Genomic DNA, 13,228 nt, shown 5'->3' with positions numbered 1-13,228 from the left:
TGTTGTTTGGCCGTGTGAGATCTTGGAAGGTGACCGTGTGAAACAGACTTGGGGAGAAAGCCTCTAGGAACCTTGTAGAAGTTTGCTGTTCTAGTAACCAAAGTTGTGTGAAAAGCCTTTGTAATTCCATTGTCCACAGGTGCTTGTGGTAATATTGCTGAATGACTTTATGAATTTGGAATCTATTTGGACTGTTGCCTTAAAGGTGGTGTGTAGTTGTGAGTCTGGTTAAGAAGAAATTTTGGGAACTGTTCTAACCGTGTAACTGTAATCTTGTGTGTTTGAGATTTTTCTTTTGTTAATAAATGTTTTAATTTAATCTGTAAAATCTCTAAACGTGGTAGTGGGCTCATAATTTCTGACTTCAGTGCACAAGCCTTCTAGCCTTCTTGTAATAAATACAACTTGCAAAATCGTTGAGATTGCATGGCCAACCTTCCCTTGTGGATTTGGTCAGCCTGGCAAATGCCACCTGCCATATCATAACGCATGTTACAAGCTCAACTGATTATCTTATATTGGTTGTTCAAGTAGTTTGCAGTACACTCAGGCTTGTTCAGCAAGTGCTGCCCAATCAGTGAATCACATCTAACAATGACACTGTTCACTGCACCAATAGCTACACCAACAACCAAATTAAGATAATCAGTCAAGTTCTTCACATGGTTCACTTACACTTGCTAGAGGAGACATACATTCATATGCAGGGACCAGTTCTGTGCACACAAAAGGAATATGTTCAAGGCTTGTACCCTTTCTGAGTTACCCGGGAGCTTAGGGAACCTCCAGCTCTCCATTGCTTTCTCAATGACAACAGCTTGACCAATCAGCGCCCTCTTTTCCTGTGGTACAAAATGTTGTGATCATTTAAAATTTGGCATTCCTGCATTTATCCAGATGAGTGCAAGACGAAAAGCTTTAGTAACATGCCTCTCTTTACAGCAAGATTTAAAAATAATTATAGTATATGAGGTTGTGAAACTGGTTGGCAAAGCAGATGTGAGCAAGTTGCCTACTGTAGCGAAGAGTCCAAAATGTAGAATAGCAGTATGTCAGGACAATGAGTGATGTTCCTTTTACCTAAAGCGAGATCAGGGGAGATCACAGTGGGGCACAGCAGAAGCAGAAGAGGATGGGAAGTGTTCCTGGTGAAAGGGTGGGTCTGGCAAGTCGGTGGCATTGAAATCAATCTCAAAGGGCAAGCCTTGTTGAGCTAAATGGCCTTTTGCTACTTCTAGAAATCTTTGCGCCTCATTGTACAATGTACATGTTGAGGTTCACAGCAATGTATATCTTAATGCTGTAGATTTTATAGTTTGTACATGTTGAAGCCCAAGCACCTAGCAGAAATGCTTTGATTGTAAGGAAGCTGTGCTGTACCGTTATGTACCTGGCCACCAGGGGTAATCAGGAATTGGCCAGGAAACATGTCCTGTCCACTTGCAGCAACCAGGCCCTGACAGAGGCTGGAGAGCAGACTGTCTTGTATTGCTCATATCTGGGATGTGGGAGCCTGAAAAGAAATGAAACGGGCAAAATGTTCAGAATAACTTGGGATATCTATAAAGGGGAAGGAATCTGATTGGGAATCCAAGGAGCACACCTTACAGTTGTTGAATCCCTCTGCAAAAAGGATGATCTCAGCAATTAGCGTTGAGTCAGGAACCACCATGGAGATGGGCCTGAACATTGACTTGAGGTTGTCTGGAAGCTCCGTACGCCCAGCATACCCTGCAATAAACATCAGTGATATTATCACCAGGACTTCCTGACCCAGTTGCTGGCTCTTACTCTCCTCTGATGCTCATAAGAATCACAGGGAAAAATTTTCCCACTGTTAGTAGGGAGGTGCAGGCGCGCTGCCATTTTACATGGGTGGGCCAATTAAGGCCCGCCCAGCATGGCATCCGCCAGGAAGCAATATGCGCTCCCTGTGAGGACGGGGATTCCCTCAGCCACATGCGCACGAAAGAGCACACAGATCTCCCTGAGGCTAAGTGCTGCCTCAGGGAGATCGGCTCCGATTTAAAACTTTTAATAAGCGTTCAAAAATGTTCCCTGCCATGTCCCCTCATGTGACACTGTCACATGAATTGGGACATGTACATAAATTTTATTGAAAACTTTCTTCAAAATTTAAATACCCTCATGAAACCTCATCCTGCCCGTGGGTGAGGTTTCATGCTTTTTCCGAAGCCTGCCAGGGCTCCCAGCCTGCCCGCCAACCTTAAGGTTGGACGGGCAGGTCCATTAATGACCTTAATTAGTTTTTCAATGGCCTCAATAGGCCGTTGACAGGTTGGTGGGTGAGCAGCTGACTTGGCTGCGCCCCCGCCGATCTGAAAATGGAAATGACGCGGGGTGACTTTGGGAGTTCCACCCAACGTCATCCTGCATCATTTTATGCCTCGCCCCAGCTCGCAGACTGGAAGATCCTGCCCACAGAAGCAGAGGAACAGGAGGAGGCCTTTCAGTCATTTCGGCTTCTTGAACCTGTTCCACTATTCAATTACATCATGGTTGATCTGTACCTGAACTTCATTTACCCATCTTGCTTCTGTAACCTTTAATCCTCATTAACAACAAAAATCTATCAATCTCAGCTTTGAGATTTTCAGTTGACCCCCAGCATAAGAGTTCCAGATTTCCACTCCCCTTTGTGTGAAGAAGTGCTTCTGACGTCACCCCTGAACAGCCTGGCTCCAATTTTAAGGTTCTGCCTCCTTGTTCTGGACTCCCCCCACCAGTATTTCTCTGTCGACTCTATCAAGTCCTTTAATCATCTTAAACACCTCAACTAGATTGCTGCTTAATCTTCTAGCCTTGAGGGAATACAAGACTTGTCTGTGCAACCTGTCCTCATACTTTGACCCTTAATGCTGGCCATCTTTGTATTTCTCCAATATCCACCCTCGTTTCCTGATAGTGTTGCTTCTTCCTCGGACAGCCCTCCAGTACCTTGCCCAATGTGACTGCCAACCATGTGACGAGTGTCACAAGGCAATTGTAGGAGAGCAAGAGGAGGCCCAGTTCTCACCTGACATAGACACCTGCCCACATTCAGGCTGGGCTTGGGATCAGCAGCAGGGCCACTGGATGAATTTTCTCTCACGAGTATGGGGTTGCTGGGGCTGGTTCTAATGCAATCAACACCTGTCGCTGGTTCAGCAGAATGAAACCGAGTTTAGTACTGCACTACAGTAATCAGGAGAGCTCGCTACCCTTTTTTATAATATGATGAAGGCAGAACCATTGTGAGAACAAAACATTTCTTAGTCCTAACATACCCATCCCTGTAACTCGGACAGTCTCACCTGGGTTCATGGTGATAAAGATGCCACACGACCAGACCAGGTTAATCTCACGGCCCTCAAAGACAAAGCGGGTCAGGTTGGCAGAAAGAGCAGACAGGATGGAGAGGATTTGCTGGGCCACCACAGACAACACCTCAATGTTGATGCGGTTAAATTCATCAAAGCAACCCCAAGCTCCAGTCTGCACAAATATACACAGGGCTTGCATCAGAAACATTGAACTCTAATTCAGTACTACAAAAGCAATGTGTGTGATACAATAGAGGATGATAAGGGGCCTGAAATATCACTTTGTGCACTAACATTTTCTCTGATTTAAAAGAAAGATTTATATTTTCAACATCTCAGGACACGCCAAAGCGCTTTAGAGCCAACAAAATACATTTGAAGTGCAGCCACTGTTACAATGTAGAAAACACAGCAGCCAATTTCTGAAAATTTACCAGTTTTAGTTTATGATAGCACTTCAAAATGCTGCGCTCCCTCCGACAGTGCAGCACTCCCTCAGTACTGATCCCCTGACAGTGCAGCACCCCCTGAGTATTTTTTACCTGAAAGGAATTAAACTCCCTGACATACAACAGCAAATCAATGTTTAATGGTACTTGTGAGGCTCTCTTTTCACCTGTGCCAAACCAGAGTACATTCGACCCATAGATTTGTAGTCCAAGCCTTCTGAGCAGTTCACCACTATCACATACATTCCCAGGGCTTTTCCCAGATCTTTCACAGACTCGGTCTTTCCTGTACCCGCTGGTCCTTTGGGAGATCCTCCTCGGTGCAGGTGGAGAGCTGTCGTCAATGTCACGTAACACCTGAAAAGGAGAAACCAAGGGAGTTTGTGATGTGAAGAGAGAGATTCCCTGTGGGGGTCGGACTTTTAATGATCTCCAGCTCTCATCCGTATTGCCCGCGGGCATTGGATAAAAGACGGCCAAAGATCTATGATCCTGCGCTGCTACCATAACTGTGGCAGAGCAGGACTTGCACTGTGCTCGTCGTTAGAGAGACTGGCCCCAGAGGAAGTTATACATCATGCAATATAAAGTATTCAGGTGTCTACACCAGTATTGGTGCACTGGGCACCAGCTGTGGGGGGTATAGGTCACGAAACTGACACAGAAAAATCCACTGACAGCAGGGAATTGCTTTGAAACGGGCTGCATTTTCCCACTGCGGTATACTTACTATGGGAGCGTTTGACAAGACAACAAGGAAACATTATTACATAGTGCGAATATCTCTCACCTTGACGAAAATAATAACTCACCCAACAAAGTGATAATTACAGTCTATTCCTGATGATTCGTTTGATTTTTTTCACTAAAAAGTTATATTATCCAATAATTTGACTTAAGCACTGTAATTAACAATAAAGGCTGAATTCAGTGTGAAAAAAAATTAACAGATAATTTGAAAGGAATTTTGAATTAACAGTAGGCTGCACTCTTCTCTACTAGCCGATGGTGCCAACAAGGGAAATGATGATCAGAGTGTGGCACGAAGGGACAGTGTATACAAACCTAAGATAAGACTAGAGGTTACAAAAACAGTAAAAAGACAGAACTAAAGGCTCTATATCTGAATGCACCTAGCATTCATAACAAAGCGGATGAACTGACAGCTCAAATAGTAAGAAGTATGTTATAATCTGATACCCATTACAGGCACATGGCTGCAAGATGATAAAGCCTGGGACCTGAATATTTAAGGCTATATGACATTTGGGCAGGGCAGGAAGCCAGGAGAAGTTGGATGGGAAGCTCAGTTAATTAAGGGTGACATTAGTACAATAGGGAGAGATGATCTTAGTTCTGGAGATCAAGATGTAGAATCAGTTTGGGTACAGATGAGAAATAGAAAAGATAAAGAAATTGTGGAAGAGGTTTATAGCTCCCCTAACAGTAATCATGCTGCAGGACAGGGTATGCAGGATGAAGTAATGGGGGTTTGTGGGAAAGATACAGTGATAATCATGGGTGACTTTCACCTACTTGTAGATTGGACGAATCAAAGGTAGCGAAGATAATGAGTTTATAGTGTGTGGTCAGGGCAGTTTCTTTGGAGCAGCACGTTCTACAGTCAACCAGAGAGCAGGCTATACTAGATCTGGTAATGTGCAATGAGACAGGATTAATTAATGACCTCCTAGTGATGGCGCCCCTAGGTTGCAGTGATGATAAAATGATCGAATTTCACATTCAGTTTAAGGGAGGGAAGGGTGAATCTAAGACTAGAGTTTTAAACTTAAATGAGAGCATGAAGGCAGAGCTGGCCAAAGTAAACTGGCAAATTCCATTAAGGGATAGGTCAGTAGCGGTGCAGTGGCAGAGATTTAAGGGGATATTTCAGAATACTCAGAAAAGATACATTCCAGTGAGAAAGAAAGGCTTTAAGGGAAGGACGCTCCATTTGTGGCTAACTTAGGAAGTTAAAGATACTATCAAATTGAAAGAAAAAGCATATAATTCTGCAAAGATGAGTGGCAGGTCAGGAGATTGGGCAGAATTTAAAGAACAGCAAAGAATGACTAAAAAGTTAAGAAGGAGGGAGAAATTAGTGTACGAGAGAAAGCTAGCTAGAAATATAAAAACAGATAGCAATAGTTTCTACAGGTATTTAAAAAGGAAAAGAGTAAGTAAAGTGATCGTTGGTCCTATAGAGAGAGAGTCTGGGAAATTAATAATGGAAAATAAGGAGATGATGGATGAATTGAACAGATATTTTGTGTCTCTCTTCGCTGTAGAGGTTACAGATAACATCCCAAAAATAATTGTGAATCAGGAGGTGAAAGGGAAAGAGGAACTTAAAACAATTACAATCACCAGGGAAAGGATACTGAAAAACTTATTAGAACTAAAAGATGACAAGTCCCCAAGTCCTGATGGGCTTCATCCCAGGGTCTGGTGAAGTGGCTGCTGAAAAAGTAGATGCATTGGTTTTAATTTTCCAAAATTCCCTAGATTCTGGAAAGGTCCCATCAAATTGCAAAATAGTGAACCTGAAAGGAAGGAGGGAGACAGAAAGCAGGAAATGACAGGCCAGTGAGCTTAACATGTCATTGGGAAAATGCTGGAATGTATTATTGAGGAGGTTATAGTGGGGCACTTAGAAAATCTCAATGTAATCAGGCAGAGTCAACATGGTTTTATGAAAAGGAAATCATGTTTAACTAATCTATTGGAGATCTTTGAGGAAGTAACAAACAACATGGATAAAAGGGAACCTGTGGAAGTGCTATACCTAGATTTTCAAAAGGCTTTTGATATAAGAGCTCGTGGATTAAGGACAGCATATTAGAACGGATAGAGAATTGGTTAGCTAACAGAAAACAGAGAGTAGGCCCAACGGCTCATCTTCAGTTTGGCAAAATGTGACAAGTGGAGTGACCATAGGGATCAGGACTGGGGGACCTCAACTATTTATATTTTACAATGTCTAGCAATGGCTTGGATGAAGGGACCGAATGAATGGTTGTTAAATTTGCTGATGTCACAAAGATAGATAGGAAAATAAGTTGTGAAGAGGACATAAGGAGTCTGCAAAGGGGTATAGAGAGGTCCAGTGAGTGGCAAAAAATTGGCAAATGGAGTAAAATGTGGGAAATTGTGAACTTTTCCACTTTGGCAGGAAGAATAGAAAAGTAGTATATTATGTAAATGGAGAGAGGTTGTAGAACTCTGAGGTACAGAGGGATCTGGGTGACCTGGTACATGAATCACACAAAGTTAGTCTGCAGGTACAGCAAGTGATTAGGAAGGCAATTGGAATGTTGCCATTTATTGCCAGGGAAATGCGATATAAAAGTAAGGATGTTTTGCTGCGGTTGTATAGGGGATTGGTGATACCACATCTAGAGTATCACAGAATTTTAACGGCACAGAAGGAGGCCATGTAGCCCATCATGTCTGCATCAGCTCTCTAAATGAACATTATGACCTAGTGCCATTGCCCTGCCTTTTCCCGGTACCCTTACAGATTGTTTCCAATCAAATAATCAAAGTATTGTGGTCTCCCTTTTTAAAAAAAGGATATAAATGTGTTAGAGACAGTTGAGAGAAGGTTCACATGATTGATACCTGGGATGGAAGGTTATCCTATGAGGACAGGTTGGACAGACTGGGCCTGTATCCATTGGAGTTTAGAAGCATGAGAGGAGATCTTATTGAAACATATGAGATCCTGAGGGGAGTTGACAGGTTGGATGCTGAGAGGATGTTTCCCCTTGTGGGAGGTGCCGGAATTAGGGGGCATGGTTTAAAAATAAGGGGTTGTCCATGTAAGACGAAGATGAGGAGAATTTCTTTTCTCTCAGAGGGTTGTGAGTTTTTAAGATTCCTTTCGCCTGAGAGTAGTGGAGCCAGGGTCATTGAATATTTTTAAGGCAGAAGTAGATAATTTTTTGACGAATAATAGAGTCAAAGGTATCGGGGGTAGGCGGCAAAGTGGAGTTGAGGCCACGATCAGATCAGCCATGATCTTAGTAAATGATGGAGCAGACCTGAGGAGCCAAATGGCCTCCTCCTGCTCCTAACTCATATGCCGCTGTTTTATAGATGCACCAACTTTCTCATTAGGTGCACTGTCTCCTGTCACCAATGTTCTGTCAGGTCAGGAATAGGCAGTGATAAGCTGCACCACCACCCCCGCCCCCACCCCCACTACACACCTCCTCCCCCTCCCTCACTGCCTCCTTCAACACTGTGCAACCCCACCCTCAGTGAAAGGGGAGTGCTGAGACCTACCTGTCTGTGAGTGGAGTGATCACCAGTCGCCCTGAGTTCCCCAGATACTCGTAGCCATACTGGAAATGGGTGTTGGTTTGTCGAATGATACAGTCATCTACATCCTGCAGAGAGGAAAACAGAGTAGATCCTCAAAAATTATACAGCACATCCATTCTCCACCAGTCAATCTAATAAATCTACAGGTGCAGCAGGTCAACGGCTCATTCTGTTATTACCATAAGATCACATAATGCTGCACCTTCTTGCCCCTCTGCCCCGAAGGTGTGTTCTCATGCTGATGACATTATCCCTTCAGTGTCGCTGGTGGTTTACCTGAGTGGTTATTTCTGTTAATCTATTCGTCTATTCAACTTTACTAGGTATCATGGCCACTCCTGATCCTGACCTCAGCTGACACTTACACAGGTGCATTTCCCAGTAGTGGCATTGAGCCAGGGCTATGAGCCTTGACCCTCTTGTTAGGCCAGGAATGCTCGCTCCAAGGTTAATGCCTTTACTGGCAGCCTGGCTGAAGTTGAACTTCTTCAGCACAGACCTGGGATGGATATCAGGGCTTGTCTGGTCTATATCAGCACTGAGCCATCAGGACAGCCCAACCTCCACAGGCCTTCATAGATGAAGTTCTAATGCTTCATTGGTGGACGTGCCTTCAGCTCCTGGGCCCCAGGCTCTGGAATTCCCTCTCTCTGAACCACTCCATCTCACTTTTTCTCTCTCAGACGCGCAGTAAAACCCACCTCTACCCAAGCTTTTGGTCACCTGCTCATACTTCCTTATGCAGTTCAGTGTCAATTTTCAAGCAACTTGGGCTGTGTTATTATATTATACGTGCTATATGAATGTAAGCTATCATTCCAATAGGACAAGTGTAACCTCCTTCATTGGACTAATCTGATCATCTAAGTCTTTACTACTCCATCCAATAGAGCTTTAATCATTTCATAATTGAACAGTGGATTAGTTCAATGCTTGGCCTCACCTAACCACTATTTCTGGATTCACTGCTTCTACCCTCCTGTGCTCGAGCTATGGCTCTCAGCCGGAGATTATTAATAAAAACAGATGTGCGGGCTCCCCTGCAAAGCAGTGGATAGCCAAGTCACGCAGGGCAGTAAAAGTTGGAGCTTCACCCTTTCCCTTGTGGGGAATTCAGCCATCATGCCACTGAGGGACTCCTGTTAAAGTCAGTGTGTTTGTGGGTTTGGTTTGTCTGTGATGATCCAAGGTCACACAGCCTTACTGGCAGTCTTGGCAGTTCTACCTCTGCTACTCCACTAGTGTGAAATTTGGTGGGCAGTCAGAGCCAATGGAACCGTACCCTTCAAAACAGGGAACTGTAGCATAGCAGTCAATAATCTAGAGGCCTGGGCTGATGTCCCAAACACAAGTTCAAATCCCAACACAATATCTGGGGCATTTAAATTCAGTTAATAAAAAAACAACTCCTCTCAGTAATGGTAGCCATATTAACTACTGGGCTGTCATTAAAAAAAACATCTGGTTCACTCATAACCCCGGTCCGAACATGGTTAAAACCGTCTGTGACCTCAGACCCACAGAAATGTGAGGGGCAGAATACCGCAGATTCAGGAAATCTGAAATAAAAACACAAAAATGCTGGAAAAGCTCAGCAGGTCAGGCAGCATCTGTGGAGAGAGAAAGACAGAGTTTCAGGTCAAGGACCTTCAGTTCTGTTTAAAGGTCCTTGCCGAAACATTAACTTTGTTTCTCTCTCCAGAGATACTGCCAAACCTGTTAGGCATTTCCAGCATTTTCTGTTTTTATTTCTCACAGCAATGTGGTTGACTTTTAACTGCCCTCTGAAGTGGTCTAGCAAGCCACTCACTTAAGGGCTATTAGGGATGGGGAATAAGTGTTGGCCAGCCACACCCAGGAAATGAATGAAAAAAGTGGAAATCATTGACAGAGAAGAGGAGGACAGATTTTTAATAAAATTGAGATGGAGGTGGAGGCAGGTTTGTTTTGTATGTAGATGACAATGCCCATATACCTTGTCCCAGTAGAGGCGGAGCTGACTGAGCCAATCAAACGCAGTCACATCCATACAGCCGAGCTTATACAATTTTTCGATGACATCCCTTGCGTGGACTTCCACTGTTACCAAAGCCACGATCTTCAGACGCATGATCTTTGTGAGGTTTCCACGGATGGCTTCAGAATACTTGCGCAGCATGCTCACCTGCATGGGGCATTGATGTGATGTTTAGGGGCGCTGAATGCATCGACCACTCACTGAATCTTAATGCTAACAAGGGTACTTCTCTCTCTCTCTCTCTCTCTCTCTCTATCCCTCCCCACTGTCATCATTAAAGCCATAGTGCATCCAGCATACATCACCCTGGGTTATAAAGAACACTTATGAGTGAAGACTCAAAACGTTGGGACAATTTCTGCTGCAGCAGAGCAGAGTGCTGAGGTTTAATGTTTTGTAAAACAATGCAGGGAACCAAGATGATGAATGAGGGTGAGGGATGGGGTTAAGACCAATGGCAGTCAAGAACAGCTAGCAGCACAATGACCCACAATCTCCAATTCATGCTGCTGCTGGAATACATCTGCACAAGATCACAAGGGTGCCTCACAAAACAACTGCTCTTATATTGCCTGGGGCCAACTCCTCTAAGTTATATAGGGTGATAGAGCAGTACAGCATAGGGGGTCATTCGACCCACCAAGTCTGTGCCTGCCCTTTCAAAGAGTTAATCTCCCACATCTCGTTCTTTCTCTGCTCTTTCCCCATATCTATGCGATTGGTTCCTCCTTCGCGTATTTATCCAATTCCCTTTGAAAGCTGCTGCTGAATCTGTTCCCACCATTCTAACCAGACAGTGCATTCCAAATCCTAACTGCTCGCTGACTAAAGAGGTTTTTTCCCTCATGTTTCCCTGGCTCTGTTGCCAATCACCTTAAATCAGTGCCCTCTGGTTACTGACCCTTCAGCCACTGGAAGTTTCTCTTTACCCAAGCTACCTAAAACCTTCATAACTTTAAACACATCTACCACCTATCGTCTTAGCTTTCTCTGTTTTAAGAAGAACGGCTCCCGTTTCTCCAGTCTATCCACATAGAACCAGTTAACAAAGGCCACTGGGAAGGAAACATGCTGGTACTTGTGGTGTTCTAGGACAGTCAACACATGGTTCTTTCCCCATCTTAAATGAAATATTTTTGTGCTCCCAAAATTGAGATCACTGTAATCTCCTGTGAAGACACCCACAAGCTCGACTCACCTGCTTCCTTTTAATAACCCGAATCGGTTTCTTCTCACCCACTTCTTTGGCTGACATCAGAGCCTTGGTGACGTCAGTGGTCCATTGAATCTGGCTTGAGGTGATAAGCATCTGTAATTAAATAAAGGGCTGAATGTTGGGTAGAAAAGGATTGAGAATAATCATGGAAAACAGATTTAGGAATTCCCCAGACAGAGTGAGGAACACTTGGAATAGGAGTGGTGGACACAAAAGGGAAGCCCCGGAGTTATTTAAGAGCCAGGTGGTTGCTACATTGGGCAGGCTAAGTTCAATGAAGTGAGCCAAATAGATTTGTCACCAGGATCCATCTTATGCCTTATCAAAGCTGTCACTGCCATTTCAGCTGGAAAGATTCAGACCCAATAGGGGGGATTAACATCTCTCTCAGGAACAACACAGCCATGCACATTGTGGGGACAGTACAGCAAGTTTTACCCTGTATCTAACCCCGTGCTGTACCTGTCCTGGGAGTGTTTGATGGGGACAGTGTAGAGGGAGCTTTACTCTGTATCTAACCCCGTGCTGTACCTGTCCTGGGAGTGTTTGATGGGGACAGTGTAGAGGGAGCTTTACTCTGTATCTAACCCCGTGCTGTACCTGTCCTGGGAGTGTTTGATGGGGACAGTGTAGGGGGAGCTTTACTCTGTATCTAACCCCATGCCGTACCTGTCCTGGGAGTGTTTGATGGGGACAGTGTAGAGGGAGCTTTACTCTGTATCTAACCCCATGCAGTACCTGTCCTGGGAGTGTTTGATGGGGACAGTGTAGAGGGAGCTTTACTCTGTATCTAACCCCGTGCTGTACCTGTCCTGGGAGAGTTTGATGGGGACAGTGTAGAGGGAGCTTTACTCTGTATCTAACCACGTGCTGTACCTGTCCTGGGAGAGTTTGATGGGGACAGTGTAGAGGGAGCTTTACTCTGTATCTAACCCCGTGCTGTACCTGTCCTGGGAGAGTTTGATGGGGACAGTGTAGAGGGAGCTTTACTCTGTATCTAACCACGTGCTGTACCTGTCCTGGGAGAGTTTGATGGGGACAGTGTAGAGGGAGCTTTACTCTGTATCTAACCCCGTGCTGTACCTGCCCTGGGAGTGTTTGATGGGAACAGTATAGAGGGAGCTTTACTCTGTAACTAACCCCATGCTGTATCTGTCCTGGGAGTGTTTGATAGTGACAGTGTAGAGGGAGCTTTACCCTGTGTCTAACCCCGTGCTGTACCTCTCCTGGGAGTGTTTGATAGTGACAGTGTAGAGGGAGATTTACGCTGTAACTAACCCCGTGCTGTATCTATCCTGGGACTGTTTGTAGCTAGCACTGGAATGTTAGAAACAATTATTTACAGTGATTGCAGCAGAGAATTTCTCATTTCAAACAGCTGCTGAAGAAGAGTTCATGAATGCTTTAAAAGGAAGTAATTAGTACGATCCTTAAAGGAATGAAATATTAAACAAAGATTAGGAGAAGTGGGAGTGGAGGATTACAGTGGGATTAGACTAGGTGAGAGAGTGATCGGATTCTGTCCTGAATAGTCACTGAAAACTGATATCGGTCCTTTCATTAGTGCTGGCAGCTCAATAAAGAATTGAGTGAGTACAGCACTAACGGAGTTCCAGTCTGTTACTGAGGGAGTGTGCTATTAATGGAGTTGCTGTCTGCTACTGAGGGGATGTGGTATTAATGGAGCTGCGGTCTGTTACTGAGGGGGTGTGGTATTAATGGAGTTGCTGTCTGTTACTGAGGGAGTGTGCTATTAATGGAGTTGCTGTCTGCTACTGAGGGGGTGTGGTATTAATGGAGTTGCCGTCTGTTAATGAGGGGGTGTGGTATTAATGGAGATGCTGTCTGTTACTGAGGGGGGGTGGTATTAATGGAGTTGCTGCCTGTACTGAGGGGG

At 44.5% G+C, this 13,228-nt stretch overlaps 1 protein-coding gene across 1 annotated transcript in view; it reads right to left on the bottom strand.

Moving 5' to 3' along the window:
• dnah2 (dynein, axonemal, heavy chain 2) overlaps positions 1 to 13,228 on the bottom strand; it is a 251,184-nt gene that overhangs the window by 82,802 nt on the left and 155,154 nt on the right. Inside the window, exons 32-37 of the mRNA XM_041178731.1 lie at positions 11,314 to 11,424; positions 10,074 to 10,262; positions 8,060 to 8,163; positions 3,940 to 4,129; positions 3,315 to 3,495; positions 1,604 to 1,731 (exon numbers count right to left, since the gene is read on the bottom strand). Coding sequence (XP_041034665.1) covers positions 1,604 to 1,731; positions 3,315 to 3,495; positions 3,940 to 4,129; positions 8,060 to 8,163; positions 10,074 to 10,262; positions 11,314 to 11,424 — 903 coding nt within the window. The remainder of the gene's footprint in view (positions 1 to 1,603; positions 1,732 to 3,314; positions 3,496 to 3,939; positions 4,130 to 8,059; positions 8,164 to 10,073; positions 10,263 to 11,313; positions 11,425 to 13,228) is intronic.

The sequence above is a fragment of the Carcharodon carcharias genome, chromosome 33 (genome assembly GCF_017639515.1).
Source record: "Carcharodon carcharias isolate sCarCar2 chromosome 33, sCarCar2.pri, whole genome shotgun sequence".
Taxonomy (NCBI): Eukaryota; Metazoa; Chordata; class Chondrichthyes; order Lamniformes; family Lamnidae; genus Carcharodon; species Carcharodon carcharias.
This window is presented reverse-complemented; position numbering and strand designations above follow the sequence as displayed.